At 39.9% G+C, this 20,652-nt stretch overlaps 1 protein-coding gene across 1 annotated transcript; it reads left to right on the forward strand.

Annotated features, from left to right (window-relative positions):
- The first annotated feature begins 1,668 nt into the window (after window positions 1-1,668).
- Window positions 1,669-20,138, forward strand: S1PR3 (sphingosine-1-phosphate receptor 3). The gene is made up of 2 exons (XM_089662164.1): window positions 1,669-1,906; window positions 18,454-20,138. The coding sequence occupies exon 2, from the start codon at window positions 18,569-18,571 to the stop codon at window positions 19,739-19,741; it is 1,173 nt and encodes a 390-aa protein (XP_089518290.1). The 5' UTR covers window positions 1,669-1,906; window positions 18,454-18,568; the 3' UTR covers window positions 19,742-20,138.
- The last annotated feature ends 514 nt before the right edge of the window (window positions 20,139-20,652 follow it).

Genomic DNA, 20,652 nt, shown 5'->3' on the forward strand with positions numbered 1-20,652 from the left:
CGGGGTTTAGTAAAACTTTAACCTCCCTGGCGGTATTCCCGAGTGTAGCTCGGGGTAAAATTTCAGTACCACAAGCGGTATTCCCGAGCTACACTCGGGCTTACCATGTGGCGTTGCTCAGGGATTCCCAGCAGTGCTTACCTTGTCCTGCGCTCCGGCGATGTGTCCCCTGCAGTGTCCCCGGCCATCTCCTTCGGTCGATGCTGGCATCCGGCTTCCGTGTTCCGGTCCTTGCGAGCGCCGGGACGTACGAGGGCCGAAACTGGCGGCAAATTTAAAAATTTTAGAAACTGTCATTTTCTAATAAACGAAAATATCATAGTAAAACATTACTGTATCAAACCATTTCACATACATTTTGTCCCAAGTGCTTTGTCCTGTGCCCTGCCTGCATTTTGACTGTTCTTTCTGCCTTGAAACTGAGAAAAGTCCATAGCGTCCAAAAGCGTCCCTTTAGGTCAAAATCGGTTTTAGACCAGCTAGAGACCAGCGATAGTAAATCAGAACCACTTGCAGAATTGAGTGATAATGATTCGTGGGGAAATTCGTCATCAGACACTGAAAACGATTCTGAGACTTTGCTCAGTGATGTGCGAACTTGGCGCTATATTTCAAATTTCGGTGTTTTTGGTTTGATTATATTATTGAATTAAATGTATTATTATTATATTATTATTTTTTATGATTATTTATTAAATTATAATTTATGATTTCGTGTTTCAAGTTTTATCATACCCAGGATGTTTAATAGACTCTTGTTCAGACAGATTTCAGTGAGTTATTCCTAAAAATTACATGCCTACAATACAAAAAAGCCAAATTTCCATGCAACATATTGGTACCGCTTTCAGCACCAAAAATCTGAAATAATCATACCGCCAGGGAGGTTAAGTAGTTATTCTCAGCTTGATGCTCTGGTTTTATAGAGTCTTATAAAAACTATGCTATGCAGCCACGTGTGACCGTGACTGAGCCAAAAAGACATTGCTGTAAAGAGTTTGCATTTGTGCAGCTTTCATATGCTGTTTGTTTATGATGATGTTTATTATTGATTTATGATGATATTTATTATGCTGCAGTGTATGCATGTTTATGACATCCTAAAACTGTTTTGTGTTATTTATTCTAAATTTGCACCCACTTTGCACCCAATAAGGAAACTGCAAGTTATAGTTACTTTGTCAGATCATTTGACTGATTACCTAGTTTGTTAGATGTATACAAAACAAATCTATTGAAAGTGAACAATATTTTATCACTGTGTAACACTTACCTTCCTAATTATGATAAAGATGGTGCTAAAATAGTTGTTATTGCTGATTAGTGTCATATATATGCAGTGTACTATATTCATCTCACCTATTGTTGCCTGATGTTATATAAGTGGGGTAGGACAACCATATTAAAAGGTTAGCTTTGTGTAAGTGGTGACACGTTGACTTGTTCATTTGTAATTAGAAGAGCTTTAAAAGGTATTTTACATGAGTGCTAGGTTTTAGAAAAAAAAAAAAAAAAAAGCATGCCCTATGGCAGTGCTGAATTACCATTACAATGCGACTGGGCTGATGTGCATTTCTGCTTGGCTGGGAGCATTATAGAGGAGGCGGGTCTGCAATGCAAGTCAAAGTGAACAGGACTGTGCTGCTCTCATTCACATCTTACTGAGCAGCTGTACAACACATCACACTGCATTCTTGGAAATTCCTGGTTAAACAAGCACTGAAATTCACTAAATCTAGGAGGAAGAATACTATAACCATCCTCAGGACCTTATCTATTCTATATTGCCATTACTGAGGAGCACATCCTTCTATGTATCACTACTTTGCTGAGATGCTTGATGAGATTGGGATCATTTATTTGATACATATTCAAGTTGTATCATTGTGAAAGACTGCAACTTTGGGTAAGTGACTGCTTCAAATCTAAATTTTTCTATAGTGCGATAAATTAAAATACTGTTTTGACCAGCAGTTTAGGTTGACTAGTAATTTGAGTTTGTTTTAACCTGTTATATCTTAGATTGTAAGCTCCAAGGATCAGGGCCCTCCTAACTCTCTTGTATTGAACTGTATTGTTGCTGTATTGTCTCCCTTTATATTGTAAAGCGATGAGCAAACTGTTGGCCCTATAAAAATCCTGTATAATAATAATAACCTGTTGAATCTCATCATGAGTTGAAGTTCTTAAACAAAACTGTAGACCATTACTGGTTGAAATAGATGGACTATTTTCAACCTGACTATGTAACTGTGGGGGTGATTTACTAAAACTGGAGCACTTAGAATCTGGTGCAGCTGTGCATTGTAGCCAATCAGCTTCTAACTTCATCTTGTTCAGTTAAGCTTTGTCAAAAAATGTGGAAGCTGATTGGTTTCTATGCAGAGTTGTACCAGATTTTGCACTCTCCAGTTTTAGTAAATACCCCCCTATGTAACTATTTATTCAAATGTTTCTATTTTATAAATGTCACATTTGCAGATCTGGACTATTGTACAGTGTCTTCTGTTATAATTTCTCTGAAATTACATGCATAGATATTTAAGAAATAGTTAAGTGTATTGTTTGTATAGATGCCAATGTTAATTACTGTCTACAACCTCAGTGCAGAATGTCATTACGCAGCCAGAACCCTAAACCCAGTAATTTGTCCTGTGTTTTATGGTAAATGTGCTCATCCCTTCTGTGTTGGGATAGTATAGAGATACTGCAGAGGACCCTACTACTCTGTCATTACTATGGATTCTCAATGTAAATGAGCCATACACCAAACCTATATAACTGACTATTCTGTGTGTGTGCCAGAGATAAATATTGAGAAGCAAAAAGAGCATACAAAGTAAAAGACTTTCCTTGGATTACAAAAATATGTATGTGTTGCAGGCAGAGGCTTTTTAAAACACCATGGGGTAGATTTACTAAAACTGGCGCACTCAAAATCTGATGTAGCTGTGCATGGTAGCCAACCAGTTTATAGCTTCAGCTTTTTCAATTAAGTTTTGCCAATAAAACCTGGAAACCGATTGGTTTTTACGCAGCTCTGCACCAGATTTTACGCTCTTCTGTTTTAGTAAATAAAGCCCCATATGTAAAAGGTAGACTGTTTAGCTGGCATTTTACATTTGCAACACCCAATGAATATATCATTGTCAGGTTATTTTACTTTTCAGGAACAAAAAAACACATATTTTTGATCCATAATTTAAACGTATTGCGAGACTCATTCATCTCCTTTCACACATTTTTATTTGTGCCTATACAAGACTTTTGACTGATAAAGTGATAAACGTCTTAATTTCCTGCATTTATATATCACTTATAAGGGGTATGCGTTAAATGGCCCACAATTCTCCCAATAAATACACTGGCAGCGCTCTCTTAACACTGTAATGGTATTGTTGGCATTGAATCAGTGGGCTGTTTCCCTTACATGTGTGAGCCAGGTACTGGTACTGAGTATGCCTGAAACTGGTAGATGTGTACCCCATATTGGGCGAGTTCTTCATTTTATTCTTCAGAAACACTGAAGGCAAATAAAATGGATCAATCATGAAAATTTGAACCACTACCTAGTTTTATCTTAATTTAATTTAATTACCTTAATTTGTATGCAAATATTGTAAATACAGCATTGACAACAATTACAGCAATGGTTGATCTGATACCTGTGGGATAGAAGACAAAGATAGGTGATATGAATATGTTAGTGTCCATAATGCACTTTTAATGCATCTGAAATGTCCGTAATAAGAGCTTTGTCCTGACGCAAGGACTTCATAACTAGTACAACACTATCTTTATCACTGTCTAGCCTAGGTGCTGGCTATCATTTCCTCATAACATGTAGATTGTACTTTCCAAAAATATACAGTATCTATTTGCAGCTGTCATTACTCAGCAATGATACATATAATGTGTATGTTCCCTATCTGGAAATTTTCTGGCTATATTACATAAAAATGAGAAGAACATGAAAAAAGATCTGTTCCAAACCTGTAGAATGACATTTTTATGAGAACAGACAGATACCTGATATCAGTTATTATTTAACTGGTCCTGGCTGGACAGATTGTTTTCACTGACTGCCGGGTGTGTGGGCATAGAGAGTAATACTTAAGAAATCCTTAGGTGATGGGATATGATTCTGCACATTAAGTGTGATGTTTGGAATTCAAATAGAAGACTGTTTTGTAAGTCTGAGTTTGTGTTAATTAAACATCAAAATGAGGATATTAGAAAAAAAACTACACTTTTTTTGGCTTAGAGCCATGGTATTATCAGCATTATATTGGTACAATTGTATTCTTTTTGTTAAGAAACTTTTAAGGTTTGGGTTAAGGTTAGCTTTAAAATTTTGACTTAGATTAAGGTAAGGGTTTAGTGTTACCTTCAGGGTTGTTTGGGGTTTAAGTTACGATTTGGGTTTTGTTTAAGGCTAGGCTCATACCTATAGGTGAGGCTGAGCATGTGTTTCTGTGTGTTTTCAGTGCATTCCCACGCACTGCATGTAGAGCAGCCTATTCATTTTAATGGCCTTCCCTATGCGCTAGAAAAACAGAGACGAAGTCCCTGACCCTTTTCCAAAAATGTGCCACACTTAACCGCACGGTGCCACAGCCGCAGTTTAGTGTATGGGAAAACACATGCATTAGTAGATGCGTGGGGGTATCATTAATGGCACTATTGTGCATCTGCTAAAGTGCCTTTCTGTTTGTATTGAGCAAGTGGGCAATTTTGAATGGGTTCCCGACACGCAGTAGTGTGAACCTAGCCTCAGTAAAGGTTTACATAATAGGTTCAATAATTTTCAGTGTGATACTTTTATTTTGGGGGGGGTTTTGCTGCTTTTTTGAAGCAAAAATTACTTTCAACCCAAAACTACAACTCTGAAGAATATGTAGTAGTAAGTTACCGACAAGCTCTAGGCAACAAACAAATATGTCCTCTAGAAGTCAGTTTATCAGCTATGATATTAAAGCGGGAGGTTGCGCTTTAAGGACTCGACCCCCACTCCCTGTGAAGAATTGGGGGAGCTGGCAGCTGATTTTGACAGGTACCCGCTCCCACTTCAGCTCCGACTGCCTAGACAAACAAAAGCATAAGTTCTCCACCCTCTTCCTCCGCGCAGTCTTCTAGGACACGTGACCGGTCCCAGAAGACTGTGTGACCATTCACAATGCACAGCGCTACTTGCACATGTGCAGAGGACACCCGGCTACAAGTTATCACAGCGGGGTGCCCACAGTTATGATGCCGGTGGCAAGGACAGAAGGCGGCAGGTGAACCTGGCTGGGGTGAGCACACCGCTGGATCATGGGACAGGTGAGTGGCTGTTTTTTAAAAGTTGACAGCTACAGCCTTGAGATGAAAGAGAACCTTGACATACAGAAGTGCTAAAGTGTATGATAAGTCAATCATCAGTAACAGAATAAACCAGGCAATGAGGTTAAATACAGTTTTTAAGTTTAAACTAAAAGAATGCAGATATTCATTCTCTGAATAAGCCCCAGGGACATTCAGGACATGCATTAATTAAATGCATTTATTCTAAATTAAAGTAAACCTGTCATCTACCTATAATAGGAAAATAAGGAGTTCACTGCACAGAAGGCACCAATGGTAAGCTTCATTTATTTTACCCATACTCCCCCCAAAACAACTCCACAATCTTGAGAAATGGCCAGTACTTCTGGTCACAGAAGAATACGTGAAGTTACCCCTGCCTCCCACTATGAAGTTCTTGGTACCTGAGCAGTCAGGTCTAAGAGCTGTAACTTGGGGATGGGGGAGTCTGGATAGTGGTAAGTTTCACGTTTTAGAAAGAAAACATTTTCAAACAGTCTGATGGTAGATTTTGGTTGAGACGGTGAAGATAGGTACAGCCTACCCATGTTGCATTCTAAACAGGGAAATTGTCACTTTACATATTATGAACAAAGAACAGACTGTATCCAAGTGTAAAAGAAAAATACTATACTAATGCTTGATGTGTCTAAATAATTAATAAAAAAGATTAACGGTGGCAAGTTTTTTTTCTTGCACTTTCTGAAGCATAACATGAATCCAAAGATCAGTTCTTGAATTACTTGAGGGATTAGGGGGGTTTCAGTAAGGGTGGTTAGACTGGAATTTGCTCCAAAGGAAATAGTTAGTGTGAATTCACCAAGGGAATTCAAGATGAAATAGGATAGGTTGTCTGAGAAAAATCTCAGAGCTATAGGAATCTGTAGGTCATGTTAGGGTTCTCTATCAATAAACATATTATCTCTATGGCCCATTAAAACAGTCAAACTTGTCTACACATTGAAAGTGAACAGAGAATGAGCATTTGGTTTTTGTCTCAGAAAAGTATCCAGCTGTATTCATTGTTACAGGATTCCTCTTACAGACATTAATATCTTACAGAAAGAGATAATAGTTTAGTCATCAGGCCCTTACTCGAACTTGTCCTCAGATAGCCAGTAGCATTGACTTGACATATGAGGGGGCATGGGTTATCAATTCTTGGATTGGTTTACTGTAAAACATAGTTCACATGGTACATATGAGTTTATGATTCAGTATGTTGAATAAAAATAGGACTCTAAATAATAAAACTCCTTTGTTAGTTGGATATTGATGTGTTAGGCAGCTTTACACCGTTGGTCTGATCAGGTCCAACTGTCCATTTTTTAGGTGCACCAGATTGGACCATCCATTGATCTCTATGGAGTGGCAGATGTAAACGAATATGTGTCCATTTACACCCACCTGCATCCGATCCTGTCAGCTAAAAACAGATGGCTGGGGGTCCATTCCCCATCCATCTAGCAGATCGGATTGAATGAAAAGGAGGTCCGTTTACATCTGACTGCCCATAGAGGACAGCGATCTGTGTCCAGTCTGCATAAGTGGAGCGGACATAGACCTATCATCCACCTGCTCAGCGGGGTGCAGCGGCCAGATTTTCTGCTGAGCAGGGAGATCTGCTGGTGGAGTCTGCCAGCATGAAAGGGGCAGTAATTGTTAACATTGTTAATTGTTAAGTATCACAGCAGTAATTTGATCTATCAAATAATTAGAAAGATTGAAACATATAAAAATTATGGCAGAAAAAGACTACGTGGTGCATCAAGTCTGTCCCATTTTTTTTTATATTTATATGTATTTTTAGGGTTTTTTGGTATCTTTTTTCTTGTTTTTTTTTTTTTTTTGGATGGTTGTATCTTTGTATCTTATAGAGATTCTTTTGCTCCAAGATAAAACTTGTGACTTTAATAGCATCCATCCTGAGCAACCAGAGAAAACCCATCCAAACATGGGAAGATATACACTTTCCAAATTAACCCAGGGCCACGGCACTGCAAAAAAAGAGTTATTTTGAATGGTATATTTAATTAACCTATAAAATTTGGCTTTCAGAACTTCTTGAATCAAGCAAGTCAGTTATAATGAATCTAGATAATAATGTTGTTACAGTCATATGCAATATGTTATTGAGTTTTGCAAAAATGGTGCAAGATTCAAAGTTTAAATGTTAATTTGCACATGTTCCATAAAAGAAATGGCAACAGCCATTGTCATGTTAGCTCCATACTATAAATACTTTCAAATAAAATAACATAATATCAGCAAATTAATGTTGTAGGAACATTCACTACATTGTGTTTTCACTATGTAAAAATTATACTACATGCAGAGAAGAGATCTAGATTTTAAAATACAGTTTAATCACCATGTGATACCAATATCCTAGGCCTTTATGTACTTGAAATGTAATCCACTAATATTTTGCTTGGCACAGACATGTTGTGGATAGAGTAAGGGTTTTTCACACTTGGGTGAAGTGCAGTGCCCTCTGAAGAGCGATCGCTTTTCAGAGAGCGTTTGAGAGGCTGTGAGGAAGCATTATAACTGTCCTCCTCACTGCCTGATTAAACTTTATAATGCAGCACTACTGTTCCCCAATTGCATGCATTCCACCCGATTGTGGCGGAGCCCCTCTACACTCAATAGGCTGTCTTGACAGACAGTTCCTCCTTTCAAATTCTGAAACTGCCGCAGAGCATTGCAGCGTGGCATTTGTATAGCCCCATCCGGGTGTTCTGGGACAGTTCATTTGGGTGGCTGGGGGGCAGCAATACCTCGACTTGGTCCTCCATTGAAATGCAGGCTGGAATACAGTCAGCCAGTGTTCTCAGATAAAGGTCAGCAATGACTGTTCTCATATTTTTCTTCCATGATTACTTTTAAGGTAGTAAAGATTTTTTTTCAGGTATCCAATGCAATGACTAAGCAAATACTGTAAAGCTGAACTCCAGGCAGATATGGTATCAGTAGTCCTTACAGTAGAACACAGACTGGGAGAGCTAGGGTAACAGTAGGGGCCTTTCAGACATGCTGCATGCAAATGTGCTGTTTAGGGACATGCTGATAAGAGGAAAAAAAGAGAGGAATTGCTACTTCTTTACAATGCAGGCTGCGGGCAGGAGGTGACCAAGACATACTGCATATGTGAAATAGAGAAAAGTCAGGACACCAGACTGGTTGTGTTGTCTGACAGAGCTGTGTAAATCTCAGGAGTGGATTTACATACATACAAATCTTTTGGCTGGTAGAACAGCTCCAAAATATATATTTTGTGTGTCTATTTTGCCTGGAATTTAGCTTTAGAAAATTTCAAGTGACAAAATGTTTACCACATGTTCTGCAGTGGTAATGTGGTAATCCAGTTGGCCTCTAGCCTGTAGTTAGCAGCATCTCATACTGCCAATTTAAGAAACTAGAATTGTACAGAAATGTTAATGTTATTGTGGGGGATCTGAAGTAATATCATTTGAGGAGGATAGCTGAAAGATATTAAGAGGGGAATGTTTCCTTTAAAAGTGAATACTTTAGCTTGCGTGTGTACATCTATATATAGCTGAAAAGTGAGAAGACAAAGAGACCTATTAATACGCAAACGACCTAGATATCAGATATAAGATACAGAGGAATGACACATACCTAAGACATGAGAAAAATGTCATTATTTTTAAAAAATAAGATATTTGCATTCACTGTAAAATCCTTTTGTTTGCGTTCATTGAACACAGGATTATTGAGCCACCTGCATGAGTAGAATGCTAGCTACATACACTAAAAACCAGCCCTATGGTTGGCCAGTGCTAGTGGCCACCCACCCATCTGTTAACATACCCTTGGTTAGTAGCAAGTAGTTAAAGGAAACAAACTCAAATTGACAATTGCAAACATGAAGCTGGAGGGTGAAAAATCAGGATCACTTCTGCACAGAAACCAATCACCTTCCAGGTTTTATTGCCAAAGCCTAATTGAACAAGCTGAGGTTAGATGCTGATTGGCTACGAGGTAGAAGTGAGCCTGATTTTGCACGCTCCAGCTTTAGTAAATAAACCCCAAGACGTATTTCTGTAGATGTTGGCAAGTTGACAAGGCAATATCCACTAGAGCAAAGACTGGAACAGCAAAACAGGCCTGAAAAAGATCAGATGGCAAGAGATCACACTGCTGCCTGCAAGGTCTTACACCTAAATCTGGCACCTGAGGAAGCAAGAATGTCCATTTTATAAAATTTGTAAAGACATGAACCAAAAGCCAAGTGGCCACTTTACAAACCTTATAAATCAAAGCCTCGTGACAGAAAGCCCAGGAGGCACTCACTTTAGTGAATGAGCAGTGACAGAAACTGGGGTGGCTGCAGACACCAAAGAGTACAAGGCTGAGCGATGATCTGCCGAATCCACCTGGAGATTGGTGGCCTGACCCTTACAGGGGCTGTCCATGCTGACAAAGAGAGTACTGTAGCATCCAGATACACCTAGATGGCATGAACCACATCCAGACAATATAAATCTATCTCCTTGAGATGCACAAGCTTGGAACAGAGTGAAGGTAAATCAATGTCCTTGTTTAAATTAAAGAACAATATGACTTTCAGAAGAAAAGAGTGTCTAGCTCAGAGAACAACCTTTTCATGTGCAACATCAGAAGGGGGGATTTAGAAGACAATGCTACCAACTCTAAAACCAAGGTGATGTCCACTAAGAAGGCCACCTTCTAAAAGAGTGATTGTTTCTGCCTTGATCCTGCAATATAGATAGGGCAAGAAAAAAAGAATAAAGACAAAGAAGGTGAACGTTCTTTGGATGAAGGGAGCACTCCCCCTGATACAATAACTGACAGCTGAGGCAGTCTGCCTCCAATTTGGCAGCCAAACATTTTTTGCCACCTTGATGACTGACAAATATGTGGAAGATACATTCTTGCTAGCCAAGCCTTCATGCAGGAGTTCAGCCCACTCTGTTAAAGCCCAAGAATCTGGGACAGAAGCCAAAACCAGACAAAGACTGGCCCTTGACATTGCTTCTGCCTCCCTATATGTTGGGTCATTAAAGTAAGAAGATTCCTCTACCAGAAAAACGTAGCCTTACTTGGCCTGGAGACTGGAAGATCCACTGCTGGTGGGGATGTCCACGTCTTCAAGAAGGTCTCTTCTAGTGGGTAGCAAACCACAACATGTTTGGGAGCCATGAAAGACTTAGTCAGTTCCTGCCAGTCCTTGTATGTAAAGCAATTGAAAAGGGAGTGGAATGGGGAAATCTTTCTAAAACAGCATGGTTTGAACCAAAAGGCATTGGGATAAACCAGCAGTTCCCGAAGTATCCTCAATCTTAAGGGTTTCCTGAGACTGTAGGAATATTTCTTGCACACAGCTTGAGTTCCAATACCTCAATAATCCTCAACAAGCAGCAGTAAAAAGCAGGTAGCTAAAATGTTTAAGTCACACAGGGCCTAATCATACCTGTATAATGTAGCAGCGTGACATCAGCACATAGACTCCTCCCTACACGTTTTGTCCAACAGGACATCTTCAGGGTCCATGAAGACATCCTATTGGATGAAACGCGTATGGAGGAGTCAGTATGCTGAAATCATGCCACTGCATCATTTTTAAGCAGTGGCTTTCTGTTTGAGTCACATATGCTGTTTTATTGAATGTTTTACTGGTGATTTTATAGATTCAATAAAAAATACTGCACTAGGACCCTTCCCTGTTTGCCCCATTTCTGAGATTTACAGGGCAGTTTGTGTGCATATGGTTCCACCACAAGCAGGAGGAGTGGAGGTTCTTCCCAGCTGTTACTTGCTTTGTCCTGGCTGACTGCAGAGGGGAGAGCTGCTCTTAAACCACTGATGTAGTATGTGACATACTTTTTCATCTAAGGGTTTCTGTTAAATGTCTAATTCACCTGTAGGTGGTGCATAGCCATACACTTAGGGCCAGTTCACGCTACAAAAACGCACTCCGGATGCATTCTGGATACGTTTTTGCTTACAGTTCACACCACATGCAGTTCTAGTGCAGTTTTGATGCAGTTTGCTATGTTCCAATATGGTTCTGTGCAGAAGAAAATGCAGCATGTTCTACTTTTTTTTCTGCACCTGAAACTGACTGGAACTAACTGCACTAGTGTGAACAAGGGCCATTGGAATACATGGAAAACACTGTGCATGCATTTTCGATGCAGAAAAAAAGCGCACTGGACTGCATCTAGTGTGAACTAGCGCTAAAAGATTTGGTGCCAATTATCTTTGGTGGTGGAAGATACAATCTAGAAGGAATTGAATTGTGAACTTACAAGTATTCATTATAAACTTTTGGATCACAATATTTTGTCACAGAAATTTGAATCACAATTATTTCTATTTTTGTTTTGCATTTATTGAGCACTGAAACTGTTGTGTGATATTCTCATTGTTGAGATATACTGTTATGTTTTTGATCACTTATGATTTAATGTCACACATGGTTTAAGTTTCTGATAGGGGCCACAAATGTTTTGTTACTGTCATTTAGGGGTTTGTATATGAATCCAGTTTTGCTTGGCCTTCCTTAGCCTGGGTTCACACTGATACGGTGCGGAATTTGCAGCGGTTTCTGTGCAAATTCCGCATCGCATCACAATCGCACTCCGTTCATGCAAACCGCTGCAGGTGTGTATGTTAAGTTAACAACACCCCGAAATCAATCTGCAAAACGCGGTGTCATGTGCAGAATTGGATCACATAGGTGTGAATACCCATGCGATCCGATTCTAGTGTGAACCGGAAAAAGGGTCCTGCGCCTTTTTGGTGCAGATGCAGTGCGATTTGAGCCATACAAAATGTATAGCTCAAATGACAACGCACAGAATTCGCTTGTGATTTTGTACAGGAATGCGGTGCAGTTCCTGTGCGAATCACATTCGATGTGCCACACCGCACAATCTTTGGTATCTACATTATGCAGACAGTGTTGTCACAACCAGGAAACCCAACCTGAGAAATGCCATGCAGCCATCACTGGAGTGCAAGCATGCATACAGACAGGAAGTGGATACAAAGAGGCTGCTGGAGATCAGCAGCACTGAGCAATGAGATGAGGCTAAGGGTCAAAAAGTTAAAAGAAATAATTTATTTGAAAACAATTGTTTATGATACACAGTGCTTAAAGAAGATCTTCAGTCACTAGAAAAAAAACTGTAGCTTCTGACTTTTAACCACTTCACTTCATCCCCTTCCTGCCCAGGCCAGTTTCCAGCTTTTAGTGTTGAAGTTGTTGAACGACAATTGTGCGGTCATGTAACACTATACTCATATGAAATTTGTATCATTTTTTTTTAGGCAAATAGAGCTTTCGCCGGGTGGCATTTAATTACCATTGGGGTAGGGGGAGGGGTTATTTTCTGATTAACAATCAAAATTGTGAAAAAACTTTTTCTTTACAATTTCTGTTAAAAAAATTTGCAAATAAGTAATTTTTCTTCTTCAATGATGTACCTGATGAGGCTGCACTGATGGGCACTGATGAGACTGCACAGATGAGACTGCATTGATGTGCACTGGTAGGATGCACTAATGGGCACCGATAGACTACACTGATGGGCACTAATAGGCACTGACAGGTGACACTGATGGGCACTGAGAGGTGACACTGATGGGCACTGATTGGCAGCTCTGATGGGCATTGATAGGAAGCACTGATGGGCACTGATATGCTACACTGAATGGCACTCATGTGACTGTACTGATAATCAGGGCACTGATGATCAGTACTGACAGCTTTGATGGTTATCGGTTCTTCTTTCCTCACACAGAAACAGCATGCGAGGAAAGGACTGCAAATAAGAGCGGGTTTGTTTACATGTGATCAGCTGTGATTGGACACAGCTAATCACATGAGAAAGGGCTGCTGTAATTGACCTTTTACCCCGATCTATGATCAGCTGTTTCCAAAGGATACAACAGAGCCTGCCCGATGACGAGCGCACTCAGGGTTCGGGATCAAACTGGACGACCACACTGTAGCCATCTTTCAGCTATAGTGTGGTCAGCAACTGAACTGGTTAATAAAAGGACACGACCTGTCCGGTGATCCAGCGCCATCTTAACCCGGGCCAGTTCTTCACTGGTCTTGGGGTCCCCGGCACCAGTATGTTTTGTGTGGGAAGACAGTGGCTTCACAGCAAGCTTCCCATTGTGCATGTGCGAGTCGCGTGAATGGTCCTGCAGCCTCTTGGGACATGCGATGTGTTCCAAGAGGTTGTGGGCCCGGGGGGGGGGTGGGGGGGGCAGAGAACTTTTTATGGAATCACCTAGGCAACTCCAGCACAATTGAGAGCAGGTACCAGCCAAAATTAGGTGCTGGATTAGAGGAGGTGGGGAGGATTCTTAATAACGGAACTTCCAGTTTAGGATGAAGTTCCCTTTTAAGAAAATAAATCCAATGAGGTTTACTTTAAGAAATATTCTTAAGAATATTTCCTCTTGATTGAGATATATTCACAGTATATTTGTTGATTATCAAACGTATGTGTTTGCATATATTTTACAACAAAGTCTTTTTGTCAGTTGTAAAATGTGGTATGCGTTTTGCTTGGTTGTCTGCAAGTAATCCAACAACAAAATGTGATTTTACAAGCATCCTGCAAGCTGTGAACGTCTGAATCAGACTTGTCTCTACAATAACAAGTGAGAATTAAGAGAACATTTCCTATTAGGGCATTGTAGAAGAGAAAAAAGTGATCTACTATGTTAGCCAGGCATGGCCACTGTCATATGATGGACTTTCTGTACAAAATGTATTTGTACAATATGTTTACTGTATGCTGATGATGAATACAATATCATCTCCATTTATCAGTCATGTTTTTACCTACAATGTGCATTTCAGCAATGACACCATGGGGTTTATTTACTAAGGCTCCGTTCACACCAATGCGTTTTTTAGTGCTTTTTGCAGAAACACACTACAGTCCATTTAACATGGTTTCCTATGAAAATGTTCACATCTCTGCTTTTTTGAGCTGCTGTGTTTTTGGAAAGGGTCAGGGACTTTTTTAAAAGCAAAAAGCTGCATTTTTGCTACAATAGAGTTCAATGGAGAAGCAGCTGAAGTGCATGGTAGTGTGTTTTTGCTGTGTTTTGCATTTTTATTTTGCCCAGCCACAAAAAAAAATCCACTTTAACAAAAAAAAAAAAGAGCTGAACAAAACGCGGTAAAACCACGTCAAACAGGCGTGTAGAAAAACGCAAAACAAACTGCAAAAAGCACTGGAGAAAGCATCAAATGCAAAATGCATATATGTGAACCAAGCCTAAAGCTGAAGAGTAAAAAAATCAGGCTCACTTCTGCATAAAAACCAATCAGCTTCCAGTTTTTTTAGCCAAAGTTTAACTAAACAAGCTGAGGTTAGAAGCTGATTGGTTTCTATGCAGAAGTGAGCCTGATTTTGTACTCTCCAGCTGTAGTAAATAAACCCCTAAGCGAGTGGAGCAGTCTGTTGTTCACATTGGTAAGAAATCAATTAATGGCAGACTAGGTCTGTGTAGCTGTAACTAACAAAAGCACTGCCAGGCTATTGACAAGTATGCAAGGCGCACACCCTCTCATTGGAAACCTTTTGTATGTAGTAAATTGCTTGCACGTTGCTTTGTTAAGTTAATATGATCTCTCTTGCTATGGAAATAGAAATCTTTGGACTTGCTGTGATCTTCTGCATTGAGTCCAAGCAGAGATTTTGAATACCCCAATGTACACATAACTATGCCCCAGTGGAAAATAAACACTGCCCTGCCAAAAAAGTAGTTGAAGAGTTCACAAAAGGGCAGCCAAAGATCATTTTCATATGTTGTCACAAGATATGGTCTTTGACCCGCAATTAGGCCACAAGTGTTGAGAGGAGATGTATTTCAATTTCAGTGATATTTCTGCAGCACATTATGGTTAAACACATCCTTTTACTATGTCTGACAGGGGTCTGAAAATATATTCTGTACGGCTAATAAAATCGCAATCAGAAATGAGGACACGGTTTAATTCAAAGTGTTCTTTTTTTTTTTTTTGCTCTTTATCAGGTCATTGTAAATGTGATATTATTTATTTGTATATACTGTATAGGCATAATTTTAGACTGTTAATTAAAGGTAGGTGAATTGGCTCCTGTCTAAATTGGCCCTAGTATGTGTATGTATGAATGTGAGTTAGGGACCTTAGATTGTATGCCCCTTGAGGGTTAGGGACTGATGTGAATGTACAATATATATGTAAAGCGCTGTGTAAATTGATGGAGCTATACAAGTGCCTAAAATAAATAAATAACAAATAAATATACTTTTTCTCTTTTTTTAATTTTTTATATGCATTCTTTTGGCGGATATAAACAGATGATCATCCATTTACATCCATTAATGTCTGTATCCGTTAACATCCATTTTTTTGAACTGAAGAAAACCCTATTTTTCTTCAGTAAAAAAGAACGGATGAAAAACGGATGTAAACAGACGGAAAACAGATGTAAATGGAGGAAAAACGGATGAAAAAAACTTATGAAAATGGATGTAAACTGAAAAAAAACGGATGTAAACTGATAAAAAAAAAACTGATGAAAACTGATCTGTTTCTTCTTTGAAAAAACGTGACTGAACTGATGAGAAAAACTGAACGCCCTTGTGAAAGGACCCTTACAAAGTCTTTATCTTGCCACAAAACCAGAGAACTCGTGAACTTCTGTACATCCTACAATGTTATCTCAAGCAGTCATATCAGCCCATGGACGACAAATCCCCTCCCCCCTACTATGTTGCAAATATGAAGAGAGGGGAAGGTGTTCTGTAGTACTAACCAGGGGCGGACTGACCATTTGGAAACTTGGGCACTGCCCGAGGGCCCAGGCTTTGTGCCTGGACTGCAAGGTTTAGGTGCTCATTTATGTCTAGGGTGCATAGCAAAGATGTACTTACCTGATCTTCTGTGCTGCTAGACCGGTCCCCATAGAGTCTTCTCCCACATGTTCCTGCAGTCTAGGATCCTGCCATCATTCAGTCCAATACAGGGTCCATAGCACTGCATTGGACGTGATGAAGCAGAGGGACAGTCCATTGCTGAAGCATGGGGGAGTGCTGTCTGCCAGTCCAGTGAATTAGAGGATTGAATAAATAAAAGTGTTGTTACTCTCCCCTATAATAAACAGCCAGTTAATCCTTGCAGGGTGGGCACAGCCCCACACTGAGAGTTGGGTTTTAACGGAAATCTGTGAGACCTGAATCAGAATGAGGATGATAACACAAGCACCTCACACTGTCTGCACAATTGCTCGGTTCATTTCCAGTGTGGCATAGTAGCACCCTGTAAACCTAATTCACTCTATTAAGGTGCATTTTTGTTAGTTTTGCATCGAGAAGGGAAGGGTTATCATCCCTGTATGTTTTTATTGCTATAAAAAGGGGGGAGGGGTATTTGTAATGCTTTTTTATATCTATATACAAATGTTTTGTCTTTCATTTCTGTTTTAAACTGAATGGGTTGTTTTACTGAGGGTTATCATTCCTGTTTGTTTTTATTGCTTTCGGTGTGTTTGCTGGGGAGATGAATCCCCTCTATTTGTACCAGTGGCCATTATCATTGGAACTGAAAGTGAGGGAAAATCCACAATTTGGAGCTGTTATCAGAACAAGAATATGGGGAAGTCTTTTATATTTTAAAGTGGTTGTAAAGGCTTAAGGTTTTATACATTTAGGCATTCTATGCATTAAGGTAAAAAACCTTCTATGTGCAGCAATTCCCCCAGCCCCCCTAATGCTCACCTAAGCCCCCTCTCGATCTAGCGATGTGCACTGGAGTCTTGGCTATCCCGGTACTCCCTCTCCTCATTAGCTGAGACAGCAGTGGGAACCACTGGCTCCTGCTGCTGTCAATCATAGCCAGTGAGCCAATGAGAAGAGAGGGGGGTGGGGCTGAGCCACGATTCTGTGTGTGAATGTAAACATGGAGCAGCAGGTGCCCCAATAGCAGCTGTGGGGGCACCCGCAGGGGCGGACTGACAACTCATGGGGCCCCCGGGCAATAGGGGATCATAAGGGCCCCTGTGTCCTTACCCAAACTCAAAAAAGCCTATGAAAAAGGTACCAGGGGCATCTCATGGGGTCCCCTACTGACCCTGGGCCCTTGGGCAGTGCCCGAGTTTCCAAATGGCCAGTCCGCCCCTGGGCACCCGACAGGAGGAGGGGCCAAGAGTGCCTGCGGGGGACCCGAGAAGAGGAGGATCTGGGCTGCTCTGTGCAAAACCAGGTAAGTATATACATTCTTGCTATTTTGTTTCTTTAAAAAAATAAGTCTTTAGAATCACTTTAATGATAACAAGAAAAGCAGAAAAATAGATCCCCCGCAGTCAGCAGCAATAGACACCACCCCAGCAACATTAGATTCCTCCAGCAACAATGGGCCCCCAAAACAAAATACCTCCCCAGCAACAATAGACCCCCAGCAACTACAACAAATCTCCCAGCAACCAGAATCAATATACTCTCCAGCTGCCAGCAACAATAGACAATAGACTCCTCCCTCAACAGGAAATCCCTTCCAGCAACAACTGACCCCCATCAACCATAGATCCCCCACTAGCAACAATAGACCTCCCCAGCACACCACACAAAAATAGATCCATTTCAGTGACAATAAATCCCCCAGCAGCCAGCAACAATAGATCCTCCAGCACACCCCCAGCACCACTTGCCATTACATACATTCAGTGCTGGAGGTGCGTTCCCCTGTGTTTCTTCTGAAAAAAAAGCCCTGGTCCATGCGGTGACAGTAAAATGCCTGTCAGCACAATGTGTATGAATGAACCCTTTTACTAACATACTAACATTAGCTTCCAGGTAAATTCCAACTGTAAAACAAAATTTGCAAGGGGGTCTGTTATTTTTAATCTGCAGTGAGCAGGCACAGGACAATAATAAAAACTTTTATCAATATACTGATTACTTTCATTTAAAGCACTGAATATTTTAACAAAAAGTGCAAAAGCGGTTGATTTTGTAATGCTGGTCATTTAATCAAAGTGTTTGAAAGTATAATTTATCACATTTTCTCAAGTTAATTTTCTATTTATTGTGTATTTCTTTGTTTTGTAGGAAGTTTGGCTTTGCCCTGGAATATAAAATGCAAGACTCTATCCAGCCAAATGTTCACAGCACAATGAGGTTTCAGAAGATGCTGGTGCAGTGCCATCTAGTGGATTATATTTAGATGACAGTGTGGAAGATCAGTTCAGCGCATTCTACTTTTGGAACTATGGCTGCAAGTTCATTAACTGCAACAAAACTAATCCAAGCAAACCAGAGATGTGACCTTACCATTAAGCTTCACTACAACTACACAGGAAAATCCATAAAATGCAATGGCGATCAAATGGAAAAAACTAGTATGCTGTTTCTTATCATATGCAGCTTTATAGTACTGGAAAACCTGATGGTACTTATTGCTATATGGAAAAATAACCGATTCCATAACAGGATGTACTTCTTTATTGGCAACCTTGCACTTTGTGACTTACTTGCTGGGATTGCTTATATAGTCAATATCCTCATGTCTGGAGCGAATACATGTACTATTTCACTGACAGCATGGTTTGTCAGGGAGGGCAGTATGTTTGTTGCCCTGGGAGCATCCACATTCAGTTTGTTGGCTATTGCTATTGAAAGACATTTGACAATGATAAAAATGAGGCCTTATGACGCCAATAAAAAATATCGTGTATTTCTGCTCATCGGGACCTGTTGGCTTATTTCCTTTTCATTAGGTGCCTTGCCAATTCTTGGCTGGAACTGCATTAACAACCTAGACGACTGTTCTACAGTGCTACCTCTCTATTCCAAAAAGTATGTTGGATTTTGCATTAGCATTTTCATAGCCATCCTGATAGCCATAGTCATCCTCTATGCGAGAATCTATATCTTGGTCAAGTCAAGCAGCAGGAGAGTCACAAATCATAGCAATTCAGAGAGATCAATGGCACTCCTTAGGACTGTCGTCATTGTCGTGGGGGTGTTTATTGCCTGCTGGTCTCCTTTATTCATCCTTCTTTTAATTGATGTAGCCTGTAAAGTTTTGGAGTGCCAGATACTGTATGAAGTTCAATGGTTTATTGCTCTGGCTGTCCTCAATTCAGCCTTGAATCCTCTGATCTACACTCTGGCCAGCAAGGAGATGCGACGGGCTTTTTTCCGCTTGGTGTGCAGCTGCTTGGCCAAGTCCAGTACTTCAAGGTCTCTACCAATTCAGCCAACACCTGACCAAAGCAGGAGCAAATCTAGCAGTGGCAGTAATTCCCCCAAACACAAAGGAATTATACAAATAAATTCTCAAAGCAAAGAGGACAAAAGTGAATCTTCATTTCAGAATGGAACCGTCATCAAATGATTTTCTGCTACGCATGTGTAGTTCACAGTCTGCCCTGTATTAAGGGCTAAAGAGACCAAAAGACAGTAGAAACTGTATATATTTTTTTTGTTTTAGTTTTCCTGCACTTAAATTATAACAACTGACATAGTAACATGATGTTCTATATTTAATGCATGGATTTCTACATTTTTATAAAATGCTGTAACTCAGGTAATAGATTGCATGTTACAATCATTTACATGTTACATTTTCAAAGCTTGTATGCAGAAATCCCAAAATCTTGCCTATACAATTTAAAGTTATACTCAATGAGTGTATATCTTATATTAGTAGACTTTTCTAAATTAAACAGATAACACTATTATGCAGCAGTCTTATTGAAAGGTCAACAAATAAAAATATGTTTATTACATTATGCATTTTGGGGTATTTAGTTTAGTTTACTCAGAAAACAATGATAATACCAGAACGGCAAAATCAATAAAGGGAAAAACAAATCAGCGCAAACATGATAAAATATATAAACCTATTACTTGCAAGCTGGACACTAAGGTAAATTCCACAATACCTAAAAACAATTATACAAAGTGCAGAGCAAAGGTAAATAGAAAAAGCAAAATAGTCCTCAGAAAAAACCCAGAGAAGTATTTTGTTGCAGGGTAATGGGACACAATCCATGACTGAAGGTATAGCGTGCATAAATATCCAAGTGCAGATAGTGTACACTCCCCTTCACCAGACAGAAGTCCAACCGCTCACCTCCGGAGTATGACTTCTGAATGAACAGAAAAGGTCTAAATTCACATTTCCCCTCCAGGTCATATAAACTGAAGACTCCAATTAGTCTTGAATGATATATCATCCTATCGATCCAAACCGCATATGGAAAGAGGCAAAAGCAGAAGAATAGTGTTCTCCGTATAATACAC

This window comes from Staurois parvus, unplaced genomic scaffold, assembly GCF_062004578.1.
Source record: "Staurois parvus isolate SC_StPar_1 unplaced genomic scaffold, SC_StPar_1.0 ptg001432l, whole genome shotgun sequence".
Lineage (NCBI taxonomy): Eukaryota > Metazoa > Chordata > Amphibia > Anura > Ranidae > Staurois > Staurois parvus.